Genomic DNA, 26,831 nt, shown 5'->3' with positions numbered 1-26,831 from the left:
GAGATGCAAATTCGTTATTTTTCCAGATCTTTTTCTATAAGCCTTCAGAAATTTCTGCCTGGCTGAAACAGTAAGAGACACACTCTGATCTGGGGCTGTGCTGATTGGGATTATGTCCTCCTCCTACTCACCTCCATTTGTGTAGCTCGCTGTGTAATTGTGTGAACAACCTGACCATGCTGCTTGCAAAACTCCAGCCCTGCTGTGAGTCAGCACTCAATAAAAAGAAGAGAATAAATAACAAACATCTTGGAAGTGTTTTCTTTATTTTTTTTTAATGGTGGCTGCAGAGCCCTGTTGTATACAAAGCCATAAAAGAATCACAGAAGCATCTCTTCTCCATAAAGCTCAAGCTACCTTCAGACTGGCTTTTCCATACCTGAACATCAGATGTTCAGAAGATGTTCTGGGGACAGATCAGAAAAACGACTGCAGATGCTGGGGGACCAGGAAGGGTGAAGAAGCTTGCATGGATTATTCAACAGGGACCTCATCACAGTCCAGTCCAGAGAACGGGCCTGATAGCACTGACCAGAAGAGCAGTTCCCAACACCACTATGGGAGGTCTCATGCCAGATGCCTCATTGCGATTGCAGTTGTCCCAACTGCAGCATTTATAATAGTCTCGAAACATATTGCAATGCAAAATGCAGCTTTTGCTGATCAACTTCTGTTGCTGAGTGCCTGGATTAAAAAAAAAAAAAAAAAAAGAGTAAAACCAACCCATGAATCTTTCTCCCAAGGGCAAATTCTGGCTTTACTGTAGAAGCAGCATGCGAGATCACCCATCTGTATGGGTTATTATGTTCGTTTAACTATCCTTTACCTCACTCTTCAAAGAAAGAAAGAAATGGGCTGTAACCCAGCCTTATTTCAGTTCCCCCAAAGCCTGATGGAAGGGGACTGTTTTAGACCTGAGTACACTGGAGCAGAAAGGGGGGAAGGACACAGACCCACTGAGACCAAGGCTGGGACACACAGGAGCATTGGGCAGCAGGGCTGAAAAATCACTGTTCATGGCCATGGGACTCATTGGCACCTGTCTTCTTAACTGTAGTCACACAGGCTGTCTCATTGTTGGTACATGGGTAGTCATCAGGCACCGACCATTGCTGGTCTCGTTGGTGCAGGTGTAGCACATCAGCAAGTTGGCTACAGGAGGGGAAAATAAGTGATTTGCATCAGGTCAAAGCAAGAAAACCCTTTCCAGCTGGACCTGTTCCCATTCTCATGCAGGCCACAGGACATAGAATAAGACCTGAAAGATTTGGCTGAGCCAGTTCTACCCCTTCTATTATCCCACACCCAAAATTGCTAAAAACTCACTTCCTTCTAGGAAAACCCTCCTTCCAGGTGAATGCACAGCAGAGCTCTTCTGCAGATGTTGATTTTCAACTACCCCATTACAGCATTTCACAAATGGCTATAGGTCCAGAAAAACAGTGAAGGTTACACTCAGGTTTTAGCTCAAAGCTTAATTGCACCCCACCCAAGAAGTATTAGCTGCAGATCTCAAGATGATCTTTTGCAGAGAAACCCCACAGAGCTCGCTCTGGTTGCGCATCATGAGAACAGGGGAAGGTGACAGATTTTGGCTTGCTCTGTGGGCAGCCCAAGGCTGCAGGGTGTTTGTAGCACAAGTCCTTTGGCAGCAGTGCCTTTCTGTGACAGAACAAAGGAGACGCAGATATGACCATGCAGATCAGCTCTTCATCTATCACTATCTACTGACTTCTTAAAGATCACTGGACTTAGAAGTTACAGATGTGGCTTCTCCCTCCAAAATGCTAGCTCTTTCCATCCCAGCCCAAGCCTTGCAGCAACCCTGAACAACTCACCAACATCCATGCAGAAGACAGCAGCCAGACACACCATCAGGAGAGCCCTATTCTCTATTTGTTCTTCTCTGCCTGCACGGTCTTCAGGGGATGCAGCTGACAAACCTCCCTGGAGTCCTAGCTGGGAGGGTGACCTATGCGAAGGCTGACACAGGTCAAACCACGTGTTGCACCATTGTGCACAGCCCAGACCAGAGGACTGACACGTACTTGCAGAGCCTTGCTAGAGCCCAGTACTCAGATCTGCTGTCTGAGCTTTGCGCACTGCCTTTGCCCAAGCACACGTTACCTAATATCTCCAAATAACCCAAAAGAAAAGCAGTTGCTACCAATAGCAGCGGTTCCTCTTTGAAAGAAAGCAGGAGATAAAAGGTGGGGAGGAGGTGGTGACCAGTGTAGGAGGAAGCAAGGCCACCCAACAAGGGGGATGGGGACTCCTGGGGGATGGGGACTCCTAGACTTGCACGCTGTGCATTGGTCCTAGAGTAAAGGAGATATACATGCTAAATCCAGCAAGGAGGAGCCACTCTTTGAGGGACCGGGAACCCCATCTTTGGTTATCCAATTGGAGTCAATCCTGGAGCCTCGGGTTAGCACTTTGAAGACTTGTTCCCCCTGGAACTATGCAGATTTCCCTCCTGTGACCTGGCCCAAGTTCTGCTTGACTAGCTCTGTTACCACAGCTCTAATTTTGGCATGGTACCAGCAAGATCAGGGAAGCCCAAGAGAACCAAAGACAGACCAGCAGAAAGATGCCATGTACCCTGGTTTTGGCTGGGATAGAGTTAATTTTCTTCCTGGTAGTTGGTGTAGCGTGGATTTAGGATGAAAATAATGTTGATAACATACTGATATTTTTAGTTGTTGCTAAGTAATTAAGGACTTTTCAGCTTGTCATACTGGCTTGCCAACTAGAAGGTAGGGAGTGCACAAGAATCTGGGAGGGGACACAGCCAGGACAGGTGACCCAACAGACCAGAGGGATATTCCATACCATACGACATCATGCTCAGCATTTAAACCTGGTGGAAGAAGGAAGGTGGGGACATTCAGAGTGATGGCATTTGTCTTCCCAAGTAACCATTATATGTGATGGAGCCTTGCTTTGCTGGAGATGGCTGAACAATAGGAAGTAGTGAATGAATTCCTTGTTTTGCTTTGCTTGCAGGCAGAGCTTTTGCTTTACCAATTAAACTGTCTTTATCTCAACCCTTGAGTTTTCTCACTTTTACACTGCTGATTCTCTCCCCTGTCCCACCAGCAGAGAGTGACCAAGTGGCTGTCTGGTGCTTAGTTGCCAACTGGGGTTAAACCATGACACCATGCTACTGCTACAACCTCAAAATCTCATCTTACAGGCAAAGAGAAAGCACTCCATGGATGTGTATATATGTTGCTAGTATAAGTGAAATCTTAACAGTTTCGTCCAAGAATGATTGTTGGTCTATATCTAACTACTATAGGAAAACAAAGAACAATCCTATGCAGAATGATATTATTATTATTAAAATTATTACACACACACTTAGTGATTTCCACCCCTTTTCTTGGTGTTATGCCCATCCTTCCCACTCTTGGGGATCTCATGCTGGTGGCATTGCAACAAGTTGTCAGCAACTGGAGCCCTGGGCTGGGAAAAATAAGATGTTCATGTTGATGGCTCCTTCTTCCTCTCCCCAGGATCCACTCAGAGTCATTTCAATTACATTTAGTAACTTTTTTTTTTTTACATGCTTTTTTCATTGGTCTGCAGCTGTGTGTTACATCTCAATTTACTATATGCAGTGCATTTTACATACGTTAAGTACTACTTTTCTACTATTTGTTACCCCTAAAACCAGTCTGGTCCAGCTCCAGGTCTGCATTTCTTCAGCTGAGTGAGTGGTTTACAGCTGAGAAGTCTCCAGTTCCAGCCCAGGCCCTACCTCATCAGCCCATATCTGCACTCCTCTGCACCATACCACACATCTCCGCTTCTCAAGACCTTTGCTGTTGCACCAAGCCCTCATTTCTCTACATTACGTCCTTGGGTCAGAGTCATAAATAGCTTATGCTATACAAAGTAACAGTTTGTTACTGCTATCTACAGTTGCACTACACAAAGATAAACAAAAGAAATACAAATGAGCCATAGCCACTTGGTCAATTAGAAAAATTGCTCTTACCACTCAGCCAAGTTGAAAAAAAACAAAAAGCCTCAGGTAGGTCAAGACAAGCTCGGTCAGAGCAAACCTAATAAGCCTCAATCCTGAGGTCTTGCAAACTCAGTGCAAAGTTTACTGCCTGTTACTATCAATAGCAATACCAAATTAAGATGCTAAGGGTTAACAAACCATCTTGTCTTAGAGTCCTAAAGCAGAAAAACTGGACTGAGCTATTTTATTTACAGAATTAACTCATGTTTGGTTAGGTTTTTTTGTTGACCTTTTCCAGCACAGAAAGGCACTATTCAGACAGTCCAGCACAGCCCCATGTAGAAGCTCTTTCAAAGGTGACAGAGAAGGGAGGGAGGAAAAAAAAAAAAAAAAAAAAAGAGGGAAGGGAAACCCAAATCTATTTGCACAGCAAGGGTGTCAAGGGTTGTGCAGCCACAGTCCAGTCACGCTTCTTGCTAAAGAGGCCACATGCCAAAGCCCACCCAACTGGCTGCAAGGAAAATGAAACTAAATCAAACATAACTAAGAGCAATACAGGAGGACATCATGGAAGGAGTTGTGACTGAAACACAGCCTGTTAAAGCACAGACCTCATGCAGAACTGCGAAGATGCTCAGCTCTTTGCCAGCGTTGCCAAGACCCCATTGCGTGATCACGTGGCACGCATCACTACATCAGGGCAAAGCTGGGGTTGGTGACCCCCTGTGAAAGTCATTGGGATGAAGCAGAAAACTGGATGAGACGTGAGGCAGTAGCCATCCAGTACAGGGTCCCCAGGGAAAAGGAAGAGAAGCCCAATACAAAACAAAAATCAGATTGTGTCACGTGCCTAGGCTAAGAAGGGAGGCTAGAGCTGCTGGGTCACCCCCCCTCACTGCCTTCAAATCTCATCAGCTCTGGAAAAGCAGCCAAAAGAATCACAGAATGGTAGGGGTTGGAAGGAACCTCTGTGGATCATCTAGTCCAACACCCCTGCCCAAGCAGGGTCACCTACAGCAGGCTGCACAGGACCTTGTCCAGGCAGGTCTTGAGTATCTCCAGAGAAGGAGACTCCACAACCTCCCTGGGCAGCCTGTTCCAGTGCTCCGTCACCCTCAGAGGGAAGAAGTTCTTCCTCATGTTCAGACGGAACTTCCTGTGCTTCAGTTTGTGCCCGTTGCCCCTTGTCCTGTTGCTGGGTATCACTGAAAAGAGTCTGGCCCCATCCTCCTGACCCCCACCCTTCAGATATTCGTAAGCATTTCTAAGGTCCCCTCTCAGCCTTCTCTTCCTCAGGCTGAACAAGCCCAGCTCCCTCAGCCTCTCCTTGTAGTAGAGATGTTCCAGTCCCCTCATCATCCTTGTAGCCCTCTGCTGGACTCTCTTTTTGAATTTGCTTTTGCAGGTACTCAAAGTTATCCCATGCCTTTTTTTGTGGGGAAACCTTGTGCATCCAGAAATGGGGACAGTGCTGGGTCTGAGAATGCACAGCAAAGGGGGAGGTGGAGATCTACACCCCCCATCCCCCCAACCCTCTGGGGTCCTGTTTCCGACAGAAGTGGGGTTTGCAGCACCAAGAACAGACTAGAGGAAGTCAGAAACTGTTTCTGCCTGAGGGACTACCAAGAAGGAAATTGAGCCTTAATTAAAGCTGATTGAGATCATCACCACCCCATTCCCTTCTGCTTTGGCAAACAAAGCTTTCAGGAGTTGAAGAGTCCAGCTATGGCTTGAGAAATAGATGGAAGAGATTACACAGAACAGCTTTAAAAAAACAGACAGAGAACTCACTCATGTATAGGTGACCTGTGGGAAGGGATTAGAGATTTCCTTGTCCAACCCACCTTGGCAGACAAATAATCTGCATTGTTTACAACACAAGGGTCAGCCTAGATGCAACCCACCAAGGTAGAAACAGTAATTTTTTTTGAAAGGCATCAGCTATCTGCCTCACCAACCCTCCTGCAATACGGGGCAACTCCAGAGAATGACTGGAAGCTACCTCAGTTTGCTGAGACCTCTCATCACACTCCTCTCAGGCCCGTGCCAGCAGGAGGAATTTATGAGCCCTCCTGCAGCTGCGAAAGCAGTTATTCAAAGGCTTATTTCTGAGTCAAGCCAATCATTCATAATTGCATCTTAATCCAGACTTGGATTAAGAATATTAATTAAGTAATTTATTGGAATTCCTCATGCCTCATCTTGCAGCAGCTCAGGACTGAGGGCTGGAGGATCCATTCTCAGAGCTTGGGACAAGCTTGGCTAAATTGAGCGTTCCTGATTTTTTTTTTCTTTTGAATAGCACATATGCTCAGATGTCCAAAAATCTTACTGCTATGGCTAAAAAGAAGCCAGAGAAAGAACCAGCCTATGAGTCATCTACTCACTCCCTGTAGGACACCCATGATGGGCAGCCATCCCCCTTCTACAGCTGCACAGAGCAAGTGCCAGGAGTTCTGCTTCACAGGGCACAAACCTGATGTTCTGGAGTATTATCCTTGCCTTGGAAGCCTTTCCTCTGCCCCTCATTAGACAGTCAATTATTATATCAGAGGATCACATTTCTCACAGGTTAATTGTTTACTTCCTTTGCAGCCACTTTCCTTGGCATCAGCAGCACTGCATTTACAAACACGTGGCAAAGGCTAATGTCTGTCCAATTTGAGCTTATTTTACAGCAGTCCTAACTTGGCTAGCTGTTGATGGACACAGACTACAACTGTGTAAATCTAGGGAGCTCCTTAAGCACATATTTTATTTATGCCAAACCACAGGCATGATCTCTCCTGCTAAACTGCATTGGAAAAGCAAAACGCCTCCGTTGGTTGTGTTCAGAGACAGAGGGTCTGAAGCACAGCAGTAATAGTTTCAACTTCAATGTTTTTCTATCCCTTTCCTCTCATATTGACAAAAGCATTCCCCTTTTGAAGTTTCAGTTCTATTTTTCCCAATATTTTTCATTTTTGCAGCATCAGGTCTCAAAACAGGGGAGGAAATACCCTCTGGAAACCCTTCACATTTCTCTTCCTCACATTCCCACAGGGGTTTCCCACCTCTCAAGTCTGCCAGACTACAGCTGTTTTGTTTTCCTCGTAATCTGATCACTCACCAGGGAGCAGATACAGAGCATAAGCAGCAGTTCAACAGCGAACGCTCCTCACTGAGGAGTTTTCATCACACCCACTTCCCTCTCCACACCAATTAAGATGAATCAGCCAAAAGCCCATCTCTCCCAACCACCTACGGGTGAATGAAGGCCTTGTCATTAAGAAGATGAAAGAGCAGCTAAGCAGCTTTGATGGTTGCCCTTACTCAGATCACCCACCAAGACCCCTTCTCCACCCCACACAGCCCTGATAGGCAGGGCAGCAGGGCTGCCAACCCTGCTGCCAGCCCCCCCACTGCTACGGAAAGCAGCTCTGGGAAACAGGAGGTTGACGCACTTTTTTAATCAACAAGGATCAATAATCTGTTGGCTGCGCATCAAGAGTTTGACTCATCCCCAGAAGAAAGCACAACGTGGGAAGGTTTCTGATGAGCACAGCTCAGTCCAAGGGCTTTTGTGTCTGCAAAAGATGCCAGCGTTCAGGCTTTGTGTTCTCATCTCTTGAGGATGCTGATACAGAAGAAACAGGCAGGAATGGACCTCAGTTGTAGCCTCCAGTTGCTCAAAGAACTTCTTATGCAGGGAGACATATTGTTCATACACATCTCCAAGATATAGATTGGGATGGTCCCACCTCCTTCAGCCACAAGCTCCTAACACATTCCTCCGAGGCTCAGCACACCGGTGTTCGGTGGAAGATGAAGTTCAGAGAAGCTCATGAAGTTCAGCAAAGTCGCAGATGTGGGGCTGGAGGTGAGCAGAGTAAGAGATCAAGTTGCTGTCTTCAGCTATCTAATGAGATGTGGCTATAGAGAGGCCAGATTCAGACTTATCTCAGAGGTGCATATAGGAAGGACAAGCAGATGGTTACAAGATGCAACAAGGGAAATTCCAACCAGATATAAGGAGCCAAAAAAAAAATTTGCCAGGGCAGTGATTAATTGCTAAAACACAGACCCTGAGATGTGGTGGAGGAATCTCCCTCCCTAGCGATACTGAAATTTGGCTAGAGAAGGTCCTGAGCATCCCAAGCAAAGCTGGCCCTCCTCCTAGCAGGGGTTGGACTCTAGCCCTCCAGAGACCCTCCCAACCTCAGCATTTCTGGGAGAAGTCTGGGCATGGGCAGCAGATGCCAAAGACAAGAAGAACTTCTCATAACCTCCTACCACCCAGAGGTTTATCTTCTCAAACAGTCACAGTATCAGAGCTGTCCTTGTGTCATCACACAATGCAGGACACCCTCAGCCCACAGGCAGGGACACAAACTCTCTGGCCCCCAGAAGGTGGGGGTTTTTTTAAGCATCATTATGTAGCTCGAGCAGCCCTAAGCCCATACCAGTACCAGCCTGAGCAGTCAGTTTTGGTCCTGGTAAATTTGCCTTGAAGTCTTCTCTCAACCAGTGTGAACAACAGGCTTTTATGGAAAACACATTAGTAACCGAAGAAGTTTATGCTTACAAATATCTGAAGGGTGGGTGTCAGGAGGATGGGGCCAAACTCTTTTCAGTAGTGCCGAGCAACAGGACAAGGGGCAATGGGCACAAACTGAAGCAGATAAAGCTCCAGCTGAAGATGAGGAAGAACTTCTTCCCTCTGAGGGTGACGGAGCCCTGGCCCAGGCTGCCCAGGGAGGTGGTGGAGTCTCCTTCTCTGGAGATATTCAAGACCCGCCTGGACAAGGTCCCGTGCAGCCTGCTCTGGGTGACCCTGCTTCGGCAGGGGGGTTGGACTGGGAGACCCTCAGAGGTCCCTTCCAACTCTGAACACTCTGTGATTCTGTTATAGGAGAAGGTACCACTTCTGATTTTGCCCGAAACTAGATCTTCCCTTTCTGCAATTTTCTTTTTCATTAAAATGAAAAAGGAAGTCATTACAAAGGAAAAAAAAAAAAGTTAAGCTTTTGACTTCATATTTCATTAGCCAAATACTGGCAAAATGCTAGTATCTTGACTTTGGGCTATTTAGTGTCTTAGGCATCAAAGCACAAGTTTCTCTGTGCCTAACAGGCACTTCACTGCAGAAGCGTATTGCGTGGCATGGTTTTGGTAGTGGTGGGCCTGCAGGGGAGGCTTCTGTGAGAAGCTGCTAGAAGCTTCCCTGTGTCCATTAGAGCCAATGCCAGCCGGTTCTAAAAGGGACCCGCTGCTGGCCAAGGCTGAGCTAATCAGCAATGTGGTAGTGCCTCTAGGATAACATATTTATGGAGGGGAGAAAAAAACAAAGCAAAACTGGGCAATTGCAGCTGGGGAGAGAAGTGAGAATACGCGAGAGAAACAACTCTGCATACATCAACGTCAGTGAAGAAGGAGGGGCAATGGGCACAAACTGAGGCACAGGAAGTTCCACCTGAACATGAGGAAGAACTTCTTCCCTCTGAGGGTGGCGGAGCACTGGAACAGGCTGCCCAGGAAGGCTGTGGAGTCTCCTTCTCTGGAGATATTCAAGACCCACCTGGACAAGGTCCTGTGCAGCCTGCTCTGGGTGACCCTGCTTGGGCAGGGGGATTGGACTAGATGACCCACAGAGGTCCCTTCCAACCCCTACTATTCTGTGATTCTGAGGGGCAGGAGATGCTCCAAGTGCCAGAAAAGAGATTCCCCTGCAGAAGGGGAACAGGAGAAGGAGAGGGCATTAGGCCAGACTGCTGCTTCATGCCACTGCTATATCTTTGGCAAGTAGCTCAACTCCTCCAACCTGTATCTCATTTGCTTATGGCTAAGGGCCAGGAGGACACTCCCCAGACTTATCAGATTCCCTTTAAAGCTTAGCTGTTTCAAATACATTGTGTTACTCACCCCAGTGTGAGTTATTTGATACCTGGAAAAACACGTGAACTCTCCACCTTGCTTTTGCTTAATACCTGCCATGCACTGGGATTTCAAATATCTGGTCTCGCTAAGACCTTTTTACAGAAATGGTTGAACCCTGTAGAACTGAATCATAGGACAACACACCCTTCAGGGAAAGGACGCTTAAGCTCCTACCGAACAGCCAATAATTACTGTTTAGCTGACACTGGCAGGTCTTCACAGCCCTGACATTCAGAGCATCTGAGCATAGCCAACAAGTCCTTCAATCTTGCACAGAGGCCATCTGCCAGCCCAGCCCTCCTCATCTCCTGCTGTACAAGAGGAAAACACAAGACCTCCAGCTTCATTAGCTGAGCTCTCGCTGGAGTTGAACCACCTCAATTATGCTCCAAGCATGGCCTTTTGGAGAGAAGCAGGATGCTTGGGTAGAGACAGGGAAGCTGTCGAGGAAAGAACAGCCCTGTGAAGGTGAAATATTGCCAGCACCCACTTTGTGGATGCACCACCCCAGCAAAAAAACAGGGTGAGGATGGAGAGGGCCACGTAAGACACTCGACTTTCCACCCCACTAACCCAGCACTGATGGGAACCTGCTAAGGAGAGGCCAAGGACCAAGTTACTCATTTCCCCCCAAGGCTGCAGCAGGGTTTGCTTCCTGGGGTGACTTTTCCACTGCTCCCTCAGCAGCTGTTCAAGCTGCTGCAGCTGCTCTTACTAATGCAGCTCCTTTCTCACATGCTGCTTGACAGTTTTTCCTCTAGGAAACACTTAAAAAAAAATTCTGTTGGTTCAATGGAAACACTCACAGTGCTCATCCATCCAGTTGCATCTTGCTCCTTTTTTCTGCTACTGGGAAACAGGAGCACCATTTCACTAGGGGCTTGGCTAGAACTACTCCTTTATTTGGGATGGAAGCCACAGTCAGTGGCAAATATTCACTTTAACTTCTTCTGCAAGCCAGAAAGCATTTAGCAGAATGGGCAGGAAAACATCTCCATCCATTGGGACCACAGTGGTTACCTCCATTTCACAGGTACAAATCCAACACAGGGGTCAAGGCATGCTTGGCAGCTCCTGTCTATTTATTGTGCAACTGATAACTAGTCTATATGTGCCAGATTGATTCAGATCCCTGTTCTAGGAGTCAGCTGCCTCATTAAAACTAACATGAGCTCTTGGGGCTTGCAAAGACAGTCCAGCTAGAGTTTCACAAGCTGCCATGTCTCAGCCAAGTGGTTTAGCACACCCTGGTGCAGATGAGAGATAAACCAGCATTGGCTTCACTCATGCATTTTCCCCCCCATACATTCGTCACGACTCTGCTGTCACGCAGCAATTCAATTTTGCTGGCACAGTTTTGCCTAGGAGCCCTCTGAGACCAAGCACAAGTGGTTTTCGAGATCTGCAGGCAGGCTCTTGGCTTGAAGGTAAAGGATTTCCTATCAGGCCTAATCCCCTGCAGACAACAGAGTACACACAGACCCCATCACAGAGACTGAGCGCCCTGGCTCAGAGCTCTGCACATCAGTTCACAGCAGAACTGCAACCTGGAGGAGCTGCAAAAAGCCTTCAGCCACCGATACTCAGAAAAATCACTTTCAGTTTTAATGAAATGCATTTCAAGTACCTGAATTCCAACCAAAATCGCAATAGTTTAAACACAAGAACAAGTGGCTGTAAATGAACACATGCGAAACACCGAGAGCTTCGGACTATAGCGACCTGAACATCAGCCCTGAGATGCCAGAAGGCTTTGTTGCCAATGCAACAGCTTGCTCACACCTGGTATTCACTGGGATGTAGGCTAACTGTTGCCAGGTACATGGCAATATCACTTTTTTTTTTTCTCTGAAAAGCAGCCAATTAGGGAGCAAGCACCAACAGTTTATGCTATCGGTCCCTGCCTGCTCCATGCCCAGCAGAAGCAGACTGGGGATGATGCAGCCTGATGACAAAGCTGTTATCCCACACAAGCACAGCTCTGGCAAGACTGGTACCACTCTCCAGCATGCTCACATCCCACCAACCAGCACCTTGTCCAGCCCCACAGCCAGCATCATCATTTCTTAATGCTAAATCTGAGATTGGACAGTTTAGTTTCCGCTACTGATACAGTGAGCTGAGCCAGAGCCAACTGGCGGAAAGAAAGCACAGCCCCAAGCCAGATGTCCTCCCCCAGGCCAAAGTTTAACCAAATAGGCATGATTGAAGTAAGCTTTGTTCATGTCAGGGTGAATTTCATCCCTCTAGTATGAAACCTGCTTTTTAATCCAGCATCTTCCCCTCCTTTCTACTGCCATGACATTTGCTCCCTCCCACAACATTTTTTTCCCCATTTTGATTACGTTTGTACAATGTGCAATTTTCTCCTCTCCTGCAGGTGAAGTGGCACAAAATACCCTGAGATGTAAAATTCTGGTAGTTTTCCCGTCCTCCTAGCGCATCCCTGACCCAGACCCAGGTCCTCTACTGCAGCTGCCTGTTTCAGTGCTGTCATTGCCTTGTGTTTCCCCATCAAGCCAATTCGGAGAGTCTGAAAAGGGCAGTACAGCTCCACTACATAGACTATCTCTAGGAGATAGGACTAGGTCTAATCTTGTTCATCAGCACAATTAAGAGTCTCATTCAATCTTCTTCCTAGACTCTGGAGGAGGAAAGAAGTGATCTAAGGCATTTGGCAACCCCAAAGAGGAATTAAAAGTTCACATCAACATCACTACAGTCAGAATGAGTGTTACGGTTCCCCAACCCCACTCCAGCAATGACTGCAGTAGCACCTCAAACAAGTTTTCCAATAGCACCGAACGAGTATGATGTAGCATGAAAGGCACTGCCTCAGAATTCAAAGTCCTCGTCGGCCATGTCGATCGCCCAGGCAAACTTCTCCCTCTGCGTCTTGTTGTAGATCTTCTCAATGGGCACGCCAAACTTCTTGCACCTGTACAGACCACAAGACAGCAGTGGGGATGTGCTACCCACTCCGCTCTGCTCCCACCACAGTGGTCCTCTCCACTCAGTGTGCAGCATCTTTCACCCACTCAAATACCTTAACCCCAAGCTCCTTAAGAAATTAAACTTGGTGTGACTGCCAATAGACATGCAAAGTGACCCCTTCTTGCCCTAAACCCAGAAGGAACATCTTCCAGTTATTTGCAGCAAGGGAAGCCTTAGCTTTGGATTTTGCTGGCCTCCTGGAACACCTCCAGGGCTTGGGCAGGTTTCTCTGGGCAGAAACAAAGTTTATTCCTTTCTCTCAAAGGCTCAGGTGTGTGTTTATCCCCCTCCCCAGGCAGTGCTAGGTGATCTGCATATCTCTAGAGGAACATTTGCTCTATAGCACACCCAAGACTTACCAAGCTATGCTAATCCTGGGGTCCAGGTAATTCAGCTTGGACGTGCCCAGAGCTATCTGCTTGTTCTCCTCCTTATCTGTGGCCTGGACATTCAGCTTGGCCAGCTGCTCCTCCAGCCGCTTCAACAGCTTCTTTTTCTTCTCCACATTGCTAAGGGCAGAGGAAGAATAACATAGACAGCAAGTTAAAGGGGAAGAAGCAGTAGAGGTGAAATACAGAGCAGTTCTGGTCTGCTACTCCCTGAAAGCACGATGGGAAGCCAACAAGCTTCAGCTCAGAGCAGCCTCTACACTCAACTCAAGTCCTATAAGGCTTCAACCTAGAAGTACTGCAGAATGGTGAAGTGGAAGGTACCTTTCAGCACTAACCCATTTCCCAAGTATATTGTCCTCATAAGACACTTTTAAAAATGGTATTACCACCACTAAGGCTGGGCAAGCACAAGAGCCAGCACCCAAAGATCACCTCCTCAAATCCAGGCTCGATGAGCAACAACCATCTCTGACAACCTACTCTGCATCTCATCAACAAAAGGCCTGAGCAGAAAACAAGAAATCCCCAAGTAAAACACAAAATACAACCCTTGTTTCTCTCCCCCAGCCTTCTCCCATCTCTGGTCAGCAAGTCACATTTGGGCTCTGGGAGAGGGGAACAAATGTGGATAGATGCCATGCAATGACTACTGTAGAGATCAGATAGGCCACAATCCACCACTCCAGTGTCCTACAAGAAAAACACGCATCGAGGGCAGTCTGTGTGTATCCCCAGCTCCAACCTCAAGCTAGGCATCCTTTGAACCATGACATTTATAGGACAACTCCCAACCCAGCAGCTTGGGTTGAAGTCTCAGGATTCAGTGAGGTGTGCCCTATCGCAAAGAAATCCCCCTGAAGGAGCTCTTTGCAATCCCACTGTTGCAAGGAACCATCCACAAGACCTCCAGCCATCTGCCAGGCTGCCATGGGTCAAGAGGCACCCGATGTTCAACAAGGGCATTTCTATTCTGATGGTCTAGGGACTGCACCATCCCCATCTGCAGGCCAGAGATACCTCCAAAGAGGGAAGAGTCACTTACGCTTCTGCTTTGGCATCTTTTGTGTCTTCAAACTCCTCTTCAGCTTTTTTCAGCTCTTGCTGGGCTTCCTCCACCTGTTGCTTCTTGGCATCGATCTGTGAAGGTAAATATGAAGTCAGCCCATGCTCCTGTCCTTCTTGGAAATTTCAGCTGACTACTCCTTTCCCTTCCATTTGCCACACCACTCAGTTTCTCACCAGCCCTGTTCCAGCCCCAAAAACTTACTCCTACAGCACCTGCTGGAGCTCAAGCATTTCTTAGCATCTTGCAAAAGTTCCTCACAGTACCGACAGCAAAAACATTTGCAGCTCTTATCTGTTTGTGTTGTGCAACTGCCCAAGACTGACTGGCTCGTGACAGTGCTGGACGTCTCTGCAAAGTCCCAAGCTCACAAGTAGAGTGTGAACAAAAGCTGAGGACAACTTTAAGCAGTAATTTGAGATATTTCCATAGCAGAACTGTGAAATTTCAGCTGGTCCTCCTGCAAAGCCAGACGGGAAAACCCTGATCCCTACCCAACTGTATCAAAGCTGTGCCATCACGAAAGGCACCCAGCTTGGTGAAGACACCAAGCAACGAAAAAACAAAACAAAACACTTAACCAAACAAATTCTGTGCCAGGTGTGCTTCATCCAGCATTTGAGCTTACGCCATCCCTCTCCACCCTGGGGCTGATGTCTTTGCACCAATTAAAAAAGTCACTACTCCTGGTTCATTCCCTGCCACACTTGATCTATGCGATCTCTTTAGGCATTAGGTTATTCACTCTCCCTCTCCCCCCCCCCCCCCCCCCCAAAAACAAAATAAAGATAAAGGTGAAATCAGGTCTGGGGGCTCTCAGTTTGGTCTGTCTCACTTTCATCTGGAGGTTTTGCATGGATTTCTCAAAGGTTTTCGGTGTAGACCTCTGGTGGTTGCATAAGATGGCCACGGCTCGATTAGCTCGGTTGTAGGAGAGGAGTTTTCCCGCAACGTTGTCCTCAGCTGGAAATAAATGGAAGAATCACTCTGTCTTCCTTCTGGGAGTTGGGGAAGGCAGGGAACAGACCAGAACAACAGCAAGTTGCCTTTCCCGGGGAGAGCAATATTGGTTGTTGCAATTCGTGAAGGACACTTAAGCATCACTGAATCTAATGCTGTGCCTCATCACTCCTGTATTTGAGGCAGGCAAAAATAATGCAACCAACCAGCAATACAAGGAAGGGGGGGGAAAAATGTTAATACATCTTGGCTATCAGTTAGTCAGACTATTACTGAGCAGGTAACTATTTCTCACTTAGTGTGGTTCTCAGCCTGCTGCATGACCTCTTAAGTTGCATACCACCCCACAATGTGATGCATCACCTGCCAAGAAGGGGCAGGCAGTTCTAGGGATCCCAAAGCAATGGACAGACATCCCCGAGCCCACTGCCTTCACACTGCAGCCAGAAATATCATGAACACTGTCAGTAACTCACAGTTAGTGAGTGCTTTGAGCTGCTCCTGCAGGGTGATGGAGGCATTGTAGGTCCTGAACACTTTGGCACTCAAACCATCCATCAGACTCTGGAGGTGCCTGTTCAAGATGGATGTCTGGAGGAAACAAGATAGGACAAAGTGGAGGGGAAAGGAAGAAAGAGAACAAGCAGAAGCCAAGACAATAAAGCACTTGCTTTTCAGACCATCTTCTGCCTAAGCAATCAAATTAAGCATTAAAAAAAAAAAATCTCCTGTAGTTTGCAGAACTACTTGTGGGGTCAGAACCTCAGCTACCAAAAACTAGCACAAATTCCACCTAAATCCACAAAGAATTTCTCTGGAGGTCAACAATTTCTGCCCGCCTATGTCCAGAAGGGCACATCTCACATCCACTATATTTCACATAGAACACATCAGATAGCTCGATTCTACAGAGCACATGTGGCTGCAATTGGACTAGAAACAGAAGACACTCAGAAGAGTTTTCTGGGATTTGGAGGAAGCCTCACTTGTACCAAGAAAGCTTATTACAGATAAATCCTATATAACCAGAGAGGAGCAGCCTCTTTGGAGGAAAGACGGGCAAGTGGCTTTGTAGGGAAAAACGGGTATAGGAGGATCATGGGTGGCAGCACCCCACATTCTGTGTTGAGGAAGAGGAAAGAGTGGGTTTCTTTGCAAGGGTGTGGCTCAGGAAGGCAGGCTGCAGCACATCTCTCCAGCATCCCTGTGCTCCGGCAGCTTCTCACCCTTCTGCTGAGCCCCAGCGACGTGCAAAAGCGTCAGCCGGCTGAGGTTTGACACCTCCAGCGATGCCCCGAGCAACTTGTGCGTGGGCAGGTCTTCCTAGGCTAAAAAAAGCCTAAGCAGATGAGTTAGAGGAGGGAAGGAGCAGAAAGCCGCCTCCTTAGCAGGGACATAGGTTACTCGTGGGTGCAGGCAGGCAGCCTGCATTCAGAGAAGCAAAGATGCTACTGGTGCAGAAAGAGGATGGAAAAAAAATAAAAATATAAATAAAAATCACAGCATCCCAACAGGGTATTCAAAGAGTCACAGTGGTGTCTGTGGAGGGGAGATAGTTAAAACCAGGGTAAGGGATGACGCTGATGCATCACTACAGCCTAGGAGCCTGCAGGCTGGACCGGGGTGTCATGGGTTTGCTTCTATTCCCTCTGGGCCATCAGTGGTGTATCAAAAGCTTAAGAGTGACAACTCACATTGAGCCTGTCAAAGAGGTCATCTCCTGGGTCCTTGTTCTTCATGAACAGCTGCAGGTTCTTGAACACCTAGAGAGAAGGAAAGGATGGCCCCAGTTCAGGGACAAGGAGCAAACTGCTCCCAGACATCTCCCTCATCTCCACCTGCCTCCTTATCCCAATAGACTCAGATTCAGACTCATGGAGTACACATTGGGGCACAAACTGAAGCATAGGAAGTTCCAGCTGAACATGAGGAAGAACTTCTTCACTCTGAGGGTGACGGAGCACTGGAACAGGCTTCCCAGGGAGGTTGTGGAGTCTCCTTCTCTGGAGATATTCAAGACCCTCCTGGACAAGGTCCTGTGCAGCCTGCTGTAGGTGATCCTGCTTCGGCATGGGGGTTGGATTAGATGACCCACAGAGGTCCCTTCCAACCCCAAACATTCTGTGATCCTACCCACACAGCAAGCCTCCTCAACTTCAAGGGTTTCTGCTGAGACCTCAAAGCCACTGGTGCCACAAGCTGTTTTCCCCCATCTCTGCTATCCCTGGCACTCCAGTTTCCCCACAAACACCATTAAAATCATCTATCCCATGGGCACAGCAAAAAATAAAATATCAGTAAGGGGAGTTCAAGTCCTAATGCCCACCAGTCAAGTGAGGATGCTCCAGTAGGAGGTAGGACTTCTCTCTCATGGTTCATGGGCTAGAAAAACCTTTAAAGCCCTACCCCAGTTTCTCCCCCTTCTCCAGGACACGGTCAGCATGTGTGTATCCTCATCACCCAGCACTGTTGTGTCTTCACAGGGAGAAATTCTTTACTGTGAGCGTGGTGAAGCACTGGAAGAGGTTGCCCAGAGAAGTTGTGGATGACACCTCCATGGAAGTGTTCAAGGCCAGGTTGGATGGGGCTGTGAGCAACCTGGTCTAGTGGAAGGTGTCCCAGCCCATGGCAGGGGGGATGGACTGGATAATCTTTAAGGTCTCTTCCCACCCAAACCATTTTATCATCTATCATCTCACATGCATGCTGCCACCATGGTGTGAAAGCACATAAGGCATCTTTGCAAGAGGTTTCAGATACAGATTTGGGACTGATGACAAGACTGGGTCATCTCAGGGTGGTATGGCCATAGGCCATGGTTCACTCAGCACTGAGTGAATCGCGCCACCCAGCTAACCCTGCACCAAAATTGCCACGCTGGCTGCTGCCTCCATTTCTTCTGCACTCACCAGCTTCTCCACTGACACTTTGTTGTAGTAACGGATTGAGTCTTTCCCAAGGAAGTCAAACTCTACCACATGCTCCTGCCCATCCAGCTCGGGGTGCAGTTTGATGTGCTCCACACGCAGGGAGCAGCAGCCAACGGTGTCCGCAGTCTCCCCTTCCTCCTTCTCATTGCCAGCTCGCAGGGCCAGCTGGAAGAACACAGCAAGTCATCCACCCCAGACCATCTCAATTCCCCTTTCCAAGGATATTAAAGTGGGTGTGGACACCAGGGGGGAGAAAAAAGGATGCTTTCTCAGGAAAACACCTCACTGAATGGCTGCTGGGACCCTGGTGGAAAACAAGCAATGACTGCCCCCAGCAGATTATTTTGTTGCTCTAAAATTCTAAAATATCCCCCCAGAATAAAGTTATCCAGCTCTCCAGTGGGGCCTTTGCCATCATGCAGAGACACACATGCTGGCAGAGTTCAGGAAGGACAGTACAGCCCCTGCCCTGCCACATAACTACGTCTTCACACAAGCATCAGCAGATAGTATGAGTCACCATTCTCCATGATCATTGCTAGATGCCTCACGAGGAGCAACCAACCCTGGCTAGTAGAACCAGCAGACACCAAAAAAAAACTACAGGGTGGAGTGGATGAGGTAAGCTAAATCCCAGCCTCCACAGGGATGGGGGACCTGGGGGTCAGGGTGAGGCCACAGATACCTTATCAATGAAATAGAGGGCCACTGCTCTTTGCCGCTTCTTCATCTCCTTGGACTTCCAGTCAGCTCGGTATTGAGCACGGATTTTGTGGACAACATCCTTCAAGCGCCGGGCTACCTCATATTTCTGCCAGTCCTTCTCCCCCTGGAAAGAGAAGCTGAGACATTTTCACCCAGTGCCTCATCTTCCTCCCACCCCTACCAGTAAAACCCTGTTCTGGCAACACCTCCAGCAGCTAAATATTGCTCAAACTCCATCGTTTTCTTGACAAAAATCCACAAAGTGGAAAAATCAGAGCAAAACCAGATCATCTTGTTTTTCTGTGCCCTCTGCTCGCTGTGCTGGACCTGGGATCCTGGGAAGAGCGCAAGCTGCTCATAGTCTGGAGGTGTGCTCCACCAGCTGGCAGCCAGCACACAGCAAGTGAAGGAGCCAAGTGGTTGAGCACTGCATGGATGTGGCTACTGCTGCTTGGACACCACCAACACAGACTGACACAATGCACTCGCTCAGTTCTGCCCAACTTGCATGCAGTGTCCTTATTTGCTTTGAGGACTGGAAATAACTTTAAATCACTTTTCCCTCCCCATGGTGTTCACTCCCACCCTCCCAGGGTACTACAGATGGTGATCCCACCTCCCCCTACCCTCCATTTACCGGCATAAATTAGTACAACCCCTGTGGACCCTCTCAGCCCCTGCCTAGCTTTCGATAACCTTCCCTGGACAAGAGCTGCACAGCACAGGGATGGCTCTGCCAGTAGCAATCCATCCCCTGGAACAGGCTTGATACTTACTGCTCATCTCTGTCCTTTTCCCCTCACTACCCAATGGCACACAAATTAATTTAGTTTACCCCCCCCTTTTTTTTTTGAGGGGGGTGGGAGGGAGAAGCAGGGTATGTACACTATTTGTTGTTGACATGCCACAACTCTGCTTTCCCCTGATCTTTCCAGCTGGCAAAAAGCCAGCAGCTCAAAAGGCAACAGCTCTGCCCGAACAGCAACATCACTCCAACCTTCAGCTTGGAGCTGGGGTTCAGCATGATGTACTTCAAAGTGTTCTGGATGTTTTCTGTCCACGAGGCCAGCCAGGTAACTGTGTTGTCAAAACGCACCTCCTTCCACTTGTGCCCTTCTGGTGGCTCTGGGATCTTGGAGTCCCTGTGGGCAGAGTAGGGTTACAGCCCTCAGATGAAGGAGAAGAAACAGGTTGTCAGCTCGACTGGTTCTTCAGTGAGCCAAGGACAGCTAACACATTGCAGCATTACTTACAGAACACGTACAACCCACCCAAAACCGCTCCACAACATGATCAGACCTTTATCCTTTGGATGCTGGGGACAACAGGAGAACTTTCTGGCCTGGTGGGGAGTGTTTTGAATCAAGGCCACAAGGTCTTCATATAGGTGGTTTAAGACCAATCCAACTCACAGAATTTAGAGGGCAAACACTCCTAATGAAATCATTGCTTTTCCTCCCTCCAGTGAGTATCCTGATGCTTCCAGCCAACACAATGAACCCACAAAATAAGGAAGAATAGTTTATTTGGAAGAGGAGCACAGAGTTATCCCTTCTTCAGAGAGGTCATAGGAGCACTGCAGTGTTTGCAGTTGGTGTTGGGTGGACAGTGTGGGCACCAGTGAGAGCTGGGAGCTGCTGACCAGCTTTCTGGCCATTGTACATCCACAGAGAAACTAAGAGTCAGACCTAACTGCTAAGTAGATATCTGGAGTTGACCAGGAGGTGATAGAAGGGCTCCAGTGAGTTCAAGCCTCAGGGTGTGCAAAGTAGTGATTGCAGGAAATAGCAAAACCCCACAGCAGCTCCAGGCAGAGGAGGTGTGCTGTTTACCCCAGCTCCAAAAGCAACCCCACAAGCTCATGTGGCAACTCACTTGCTGCAGTTGATAGTAACATCTTCTGGCATGATCCTCCTCTTCAGCATGCCCATTTTGGGGTGGTCACCACGGCCACGGAAAAGCCCAGGCGGCTCAGTTTTGAAGTTGCCTATCTTCTCCCGGTGCCCATCTAGGATGCAGTACCCGTACTCCTCTTGGATCTTATCCGCCTCTTCTTTGAGTTTCTGAAATGAACACCATGTCACCATCATCCCACAGGATGAAAACAAGCCCCACTACTTGTGCCTGCCTCTCACTACCCTCCTTTCCATGGAGAAAGCAAGGCTGGAAAGGCAGAGCTCAAGGGCTTGGAGGAAGACATGAGCACGGGTCCAAGCCCACTCCCAATAAATAGCTTATCTCCACCAACTTTGTAAATCCTCATGGTGATGCTGTCCCCGCATGAGATGCTGATAGAACAAAGCCTGTATGCCACCAGCCCCTCAGCAGGGTCCACCATCCTCTAAACAGAACACCGGATTATGGTCTGAGGATGACTGGTCCCCTGCAAAGCCATGAAACCTGCAGTCTTTGCAGATAAACTTAACCAATAGGGATGTGATGGTCACGGAGAAATGGAGCTGGTCCAAATGCCAAAGAGGTCCCAGGTCAGGGCATAACACCAGGGAAGGAGACAAGCAGGAAATGAAATATCCCAAGCTGGTCCCAAAACATATCAGCCAGCCCCAGACATCATAGGAAACAGTCCTCACCTGCTTCTCCTCTTTGGAGAGTGCTTTTCGTGCCTCACTTTTGTCCACAAAGTACTTGTGGATCTCCCTGAAGTCACACTTGTCCAGGTCTTTGATTATGTTCTGCTCCTTCGAGGTCATCTCCTAAGCAAGAGATGAGAGGGGCTGGGTAAAGCCAGGAGGCGACACCTATGCCTGTCTTTCACAGAAAGGGAAATGGAAACCCACATGCCAGTTCTTCAGAAAGTTCAGAAGGAAGCAGCCACCCCAGCTACCCTATCCACTGAGCTGCCACAGCAGGAGGCCAGGCTGCCTCTGGTCAACTGAGCCTGCACCCACAGAGAAGCAAAACGCAGACAGCTCTGTGGCGTGGCAACCTCTAACCTCTACTGTAGAAACCAGCACTCCCGAAGCATCACTACAAGAAGTCTGCAGAATCAGCACCAAAGATATCTAGGGGCATGTAAACTTGCCCTAGTAGGGGTCTTGCTTTTATTTGGTGACTGAGCTGTGGTGCTGCGGGACCATGAAGTCAATCCTTCAGATGGACAAATGCCCCAAAGCATTTGTGAAGCTACATGCAAGACCCAGCACCTGCTTTCTAAGGTAGCATCGCTAAAACTCAGAGGGAGCACAAGCACCAACATGAAGACCTCAGGGATGCTGCAGAGAGCAAGCCCCAGCCCAAACCCACAAGAAGGAAGGAAATAAATCACATAACTTAGAATCTCATAGTTACAACTAAGCCACAAAAAACCTTCATCCCCTCCATCCCACAGTGTGGCCTAGGGTCTGCCTGTGGATGAGAGGTTTAATGAGGAGGACAGATAGCAAGGAAGCCCTCACAGGGAAGGTACCTTCCTCCAGTCATTGAAGAAGTTGTTCTGGAAGGTCTCCTTGGTCGTGTATTCATGATCAAGCATTTTGGCATAGAACGTGGCAATTTCCTCCGAGGCCAGGCTCAGCTTCAGGGGTTTGCCTAGGAAAGGGAGAAGACCTTCAGCATCAGTTATGGGGAGAGCCCACCCCCACAGCCCCAGGCAGATGTTTCACACATCCCCATGCTCAACACAGTGCCAAAACAGGGACATGGGGTGAGAACAGACACCAGCAAGCCTTCAGCTACCTCCTGCACCAGGTACAGCCTTGTCTGCAGATCAGTACCCAGGGCACTTGTCACAGCAGGATGCTGCTGCAGCTCATCTTCCCACACTTCATCTTATTTTCCAGGAGAATGGAAATCCTGATTTACGTTAAGGTCACTGAGCCGCAGGGCTTTCAGTGGCCACCACGCCAAATTAATGGTTCCGTAGGGCAACACAGAAAGGTTTGTTTTCTGACCATGATCATTTGCAGGACCACGCTGAATAGCCAGGATCCCACATGGAGAGGTTTCATCTCAAGTATTTTCCCACACGGAGAGAGCAATTGTGGGAAGGTCAGAGATGAGATTTGTGCAACAGATACAGATGCAAGAGCCTCTCATGGTTGTCCAGTGGATCCTGGATCATTTCTCGGAGATGGCAAAGCCACCATCCTCTCCTGAGCTCTTTAGTTAGAGCAATGAGGTCTAGTGAATGCCAGGAACATCGTGGCTCTTCCTAGGAAGCCAGTACTTTGAAACAGCTTTTCTAGGCAAGCTGCAGGAAAAGAACCCTGCAGAGTTCCAGGGGATGATTCGATCTTACTTGCACCAGGCACTCTGGTTTTTGGAGTTCCTGGTCTCCACCTGAACTGTAGGACATGGTGGGTCGCAGCCTCATAGCAGCCCCACGACAACCTACATATGCCAGCTCAGCCATGGTCCCTTCTCTACTCAGGGCTGTTGCCTAGGCACAAATCTGTTTTCACGCAGGAACAATGACACCTTTTAGCAAATGAGCCAATGTCATCCAAGATGCCAGGCCAAAGCCATCAGCCCAAATCATGCAACACAGATGGGTCTCTAACAACTCGGAGGCCACAGAGAAGGTCCAAATCCTACACAGGACTACATACAGCTGCCAGGGCTCCTCCTCACAGATCCAAAAAAAAAAAACACACCCCAAGTCTCCAACACCCTATCTATGTCCCAGCAGTGCCCTCTGGTGACACCGTTGCCAGACACCTCATTTCCCCAAACTGGCCACTTTTTCCTCCTGTAAAAACCCCACAAGGAACAGGAAGCCTCAGTGAGGGAGCTGAGAAGAACCAAGACCCCATGGTAGCGCAGTCCCCTCCCAGCATCTCTTGGAGAAGTCCCAAGGTCCTTGCCTCCCCTTCCCTTGATCCGTCAAAAAACCGTTAGGGGATGGAGCCAAGAGCAGGGAGCAGAAGACAGCCCAGCAGGCATGGTGGGAAACCAAGCAGGACAGCATGTCCTGCCAATCTCTCAGCCCCTTCACTGGTGCACTGAGTTACTGTAAGGTGATGTGCAGTGGCCCTGGGGACACTATTGGGAGCCATGACCAAGAGCTCAAAGCACCCCAGCCAGACCCTGCAATGTCTTGGAGGGCAAGCGATGTGTCAGTGACTGTGGCCATGGGACAGGCCAACTACAGCTCTCAAAAACAAACAAACAAAAAAAAAAAAAAAAAAAAATCACATTTTCCCGAGCTTGCAGGGAAACCATTCGTGATCTGACTTAAAGCTCAAACTCAAAAGGCATATTAATGAGAGGAAAAAAAAAAAGTGTTCTTTTTTCCTCCAGTCCATCTTCACAAGAGGTGCACAAGGACTTCAAGATCAAGATGCATTCAAACATCAAGATGCATTGCTTCCTCTCAAGAAACTTAGGGCCCAGCCCCACCACTGCATCTCCTGCAGCCAGGAGAGACTGTGAGCAGAGGTGCAAGTCCCAGATCCACACATTACAGCACCCTCAAGCCAACTGCAGGCTGTCACACAGGAACCCTCACCCTGTCCCAGGGTGCTCTGCATGGAGGAGATGCATGAAGCACTCTGCAACTGCCAGGGGCTCATTAGAATCACACAGAATCACAGAATGGTAGGGGTTGGAAGGGCCCTCTGTGGGTCATCTAGTCCAACCCTCCTGCTGAAGCAGGGTCACCTACAGCAGGCTGCACAGGACCTTGTCCAGGCGGGTCTTGAATATCTCCAGAGAAGGAGACTCCACAACCTCCCTTGGCAGCCTGTTCCAGTGCTCCGTCACCCTCAGAGGGAAGAAGTTCTTCCTCATGTTCAGACGGAAGCTCCCCAATTAGCTCCCCAATAACCCCACAACCTCTACCACATGCAAAACTCTCCAGCTTTAACCCATGGTTCAGGGTTTATCCAATGAGATATTTAGGCCCTTTAACAATTTGTGGTCTGCAATACTTCCCCCCATACAACAGAAGATACTGGCTCTTCGGCCAGGCAGAGGACAATTCCAGATGCCCCAGGTCCCATCATAAGGCAGACATACCATCATAATAAAACTGCACATCATCAGGCAGAGGCTCATAGAGGGGGGCGAAGTAGGGTCCTCGGTGTTCCAGCTGTGTCCATTTTACCCCATCTTCTTTCTTCTCCTCTTCCCACCTGGGACAGATGCACAAGGACTCATGAGAGAAACCCCACCCTGGGGTCTGGGACCTTCGCCCAATGTCACACCAGGAAGATGCTCTGTGACCAGCAAGGGTTCCCACAAAACCTGAGTGGAATCTTCATGTCTCTGCTACTGCCTCAGTTTCCCTATTCTTTCAAACAAGGAAGGCTGCAGTGCAACCTTCCTTGACATGGGAAAGGCGTCTTGAGGAAGGGGACAAGCTCGGTGCAGCGACACGGAGGGATGCAAGGGGAGAGTGAAGGGATGCATCAGTCAGATAAACTCACGGGCACACGCGGAGAGACCCCACTGCTGAGCCACGAAGTCTGCTCAGTTTGCACAGAAGGGGCTCCAGACATTAAAATGTACCCTCCCTTCCCTCCCCAGCCCTCACTGTCTGTCTCCTTTTTTTTTTTTTTAAAGAGCACCTAAAAAAAACCCCAGAGGTTCAGAGGTACGGGTGCATATGCTGGAGACATGCAACATGCAATATTCATATCTATGATTTTAATGCAAATAAGATCTTAATGCACCTCTTCCTCCTCCATAGCAAACGGGATTTTAAAGTCACTGCAAGTCTTAGCTGTGAAAATGAAGGTTTTTAAAAACAATTTTAAGCAAATATTAAAAAAGTAGCCAAAACACCCACCCTGAAGATCAAGAGAACAGCATTAAAAAGAGACAACGCAGGTCAGGTGCAGAAGCAGAAGTCCTCTGGAAGAGCATCGCTGGCAGCAGCGCAGGGGATCTGCGCCCTGCAGCTCAGCGAAAACCAGGCTGGCAGCGGCCCCTTAACCCCAGCATCTCCAGGAAAAACAAGGATTGCTGGGAAGTCAGAGCAAGATTTCAACCCGGAGAAGAAAAAAAAAAAATCCCACTGTGTTTCTTGCTCGGTGGTGCCCCGGAAGTATTTCTGACATTTCTTCACCCCACGGGAAGTGGGGTGGAATAAATCAGCTGCAGCAAAAGATGCATTGTGCCGGGAAAATATAGAAAAAATATATTCAAGAAAAAAATCACCGAGCAACAGAAATCTTGGCTGAAAGCGTCTCGGAGACAGGCAGCGGCCAGGGTGATTTGCGGGACGCTGCGAGGGCTCCGTCTCTCTTCCCAAAGCCACGCGCTCACCCATCCCAGCAACGCATCGCCCACACTAACCTGCTGCAGCTCCCCAAGCCTGGACGGAGGCAAATGGGGGTGAGCCAAGGGTGACAGACCCTGTGGCCAAGCAGTGAGGAGGTGAGATGCCGGTACATGCTGCAGACCACCCAGAGAGATGGCAAGGCTGGTGGAAGCCCAGGTCACCCCAAGCATCTTGCCCCAGCGCCCCGCTACCCACTGGGGCATGTTGATGGTGGTGCCCAAGGCATCGCCATGAAAAGCCACCACCGTGTCCAAGCAGTCCGGGTTGTGGCACTCATCACGTGCCAGGGCAGTGCAGCCTTATGGGAAATGTAGTCCTGCACGTGTTTTGGGGCAAAACTGCTGTAAATCGAGCTGATGCTACGTACCAGCCTCTCGCCTCCATGCCAGGCTTCAGCCCCTCAAACAAGGCATCACTTTGGGGGGAAAAAAAGCTGCATAGTTCCACTCCTCATGCCATCCTGAGCCCCACAAGAGCTGTCCCAAAGGTCCAGACACCTGTGGGCATCCGTGTCTGGGGAAACATCCTAGCAGCTCCCTACAGCCCAGGACTGCAACAACCATCCAGCCCCCTAAATGCTCCTTCTCTACCCCAGATATTGGGGTGCTCTGGGAGAGAGTGACATCAAGTGGCTAAAGCCACCGCTCCCCACCAC

The 26,831-nt window shown here is 48.7% G+C and overlaps 1 protein-coding gene across 5 annotated transcripts; it reads right to left on the bottom strand.

Annotated features, from left to right (window-relative positions):
* Positions 1-292: 292 nt before the first annotated feature.
* On the bottom strand, positions 293-26,437 carry TOP1MT (DNA topoisomerase I mitochondrial). Of its 5 annotated transcripts, none has more exons than XR_012763360.1 (15): positions 26,191-26,437; positions 24,910-25,025; positions 22,361-22,482; positions 21,525-21,647; positions 20,809-20,996; positions 19,931-20,075; positions 18,914-19,057; positions 18,208-18,393; positions 16,993-17,061; positions 15,775-15,889; positions 15,174-15,301; positions 14,318-14,412; positions 13,243-13,392; positions 12,667-12,827; positions 293-684 (listed from the first exon to the last, which is right to left on the bottom strand). XR_012763360.1 is itself a non-coding variant. In XM_075415448.1 (14 exons), the coding sequence occupies exons 1-14, from the start codon at positions 26,286-26,288 to the stop codon at positions 12,725-12,727; spliced, it is 1,782 nt and encodes a 593-aa protein (XP_075271563.1). In that variant the 5' UTR covers positions 26,289-26,437; the 3' UTR covers positions 10,375-12,724. The 5 variants fall into 5 exon arrangements, 3 of the variants coding, with proteins under 3 accessions (XP_075271564.1, XP_075271563.1, XP_075271565.1); XR_012763361.1 differs by lacking the exon at positions 293-684 and adding an exon at positions 691-1,152; XM_075415448.1 differs by lacking the exon at positions 293-684 and having other exon boundaries at positions 10,375-12,827.
* Between the last annotated feature and the right edge of the window lie 394 nt (positions 26,438-26,831).

The sequence above is a fragment of the Opisthocomus hoazin genome, chromosome 3 (assembly GCF_030867145.1).
Source record: "Opisthocomus hoazin isolate bOpiHoa1 chromosome 3, bOpiHoa1.hap1, whole genome shotgun sequence".
In the NCBI taxonomy this organism is placed as follows: domain Eukaryota; kingdom Metazoa; phylum Chordata; class Aves; order Opisthocomiformes; family Opisthocomidae; genus Opisthocomus; species Opisthocomus hoazin.
Note: the sequence above shows the minus strand (reverse complement) of the source record. Positions and strands in the feature narration are given on the sequence as shown.

Bases quoted from the DNA above. Each gene is read 5' to 3' on its own strand.
- TOP1MT (XM_075415448.1), bottom strand. From the start codon at position 26,288: ATGTACCGGCATCTCACCTCCTCACTGCTTGGCCACAGGGTCTGTCAC. The intron at 17,062-18,207 runs GTGAGTGCAGAA...CCTTCTCTCTAG, and splicing joins AAGTGTCAGTGGAGAAGCTG to GTGTTCAAGAACCTGCAGCT. The intron at 15,302-15,774 runs GTGAGTTACTGA...ATTTATTTCCAG, and splicing joins GCTCAAAGCACTCACTAACT to CTGAGGACAACGTTGCGGGA.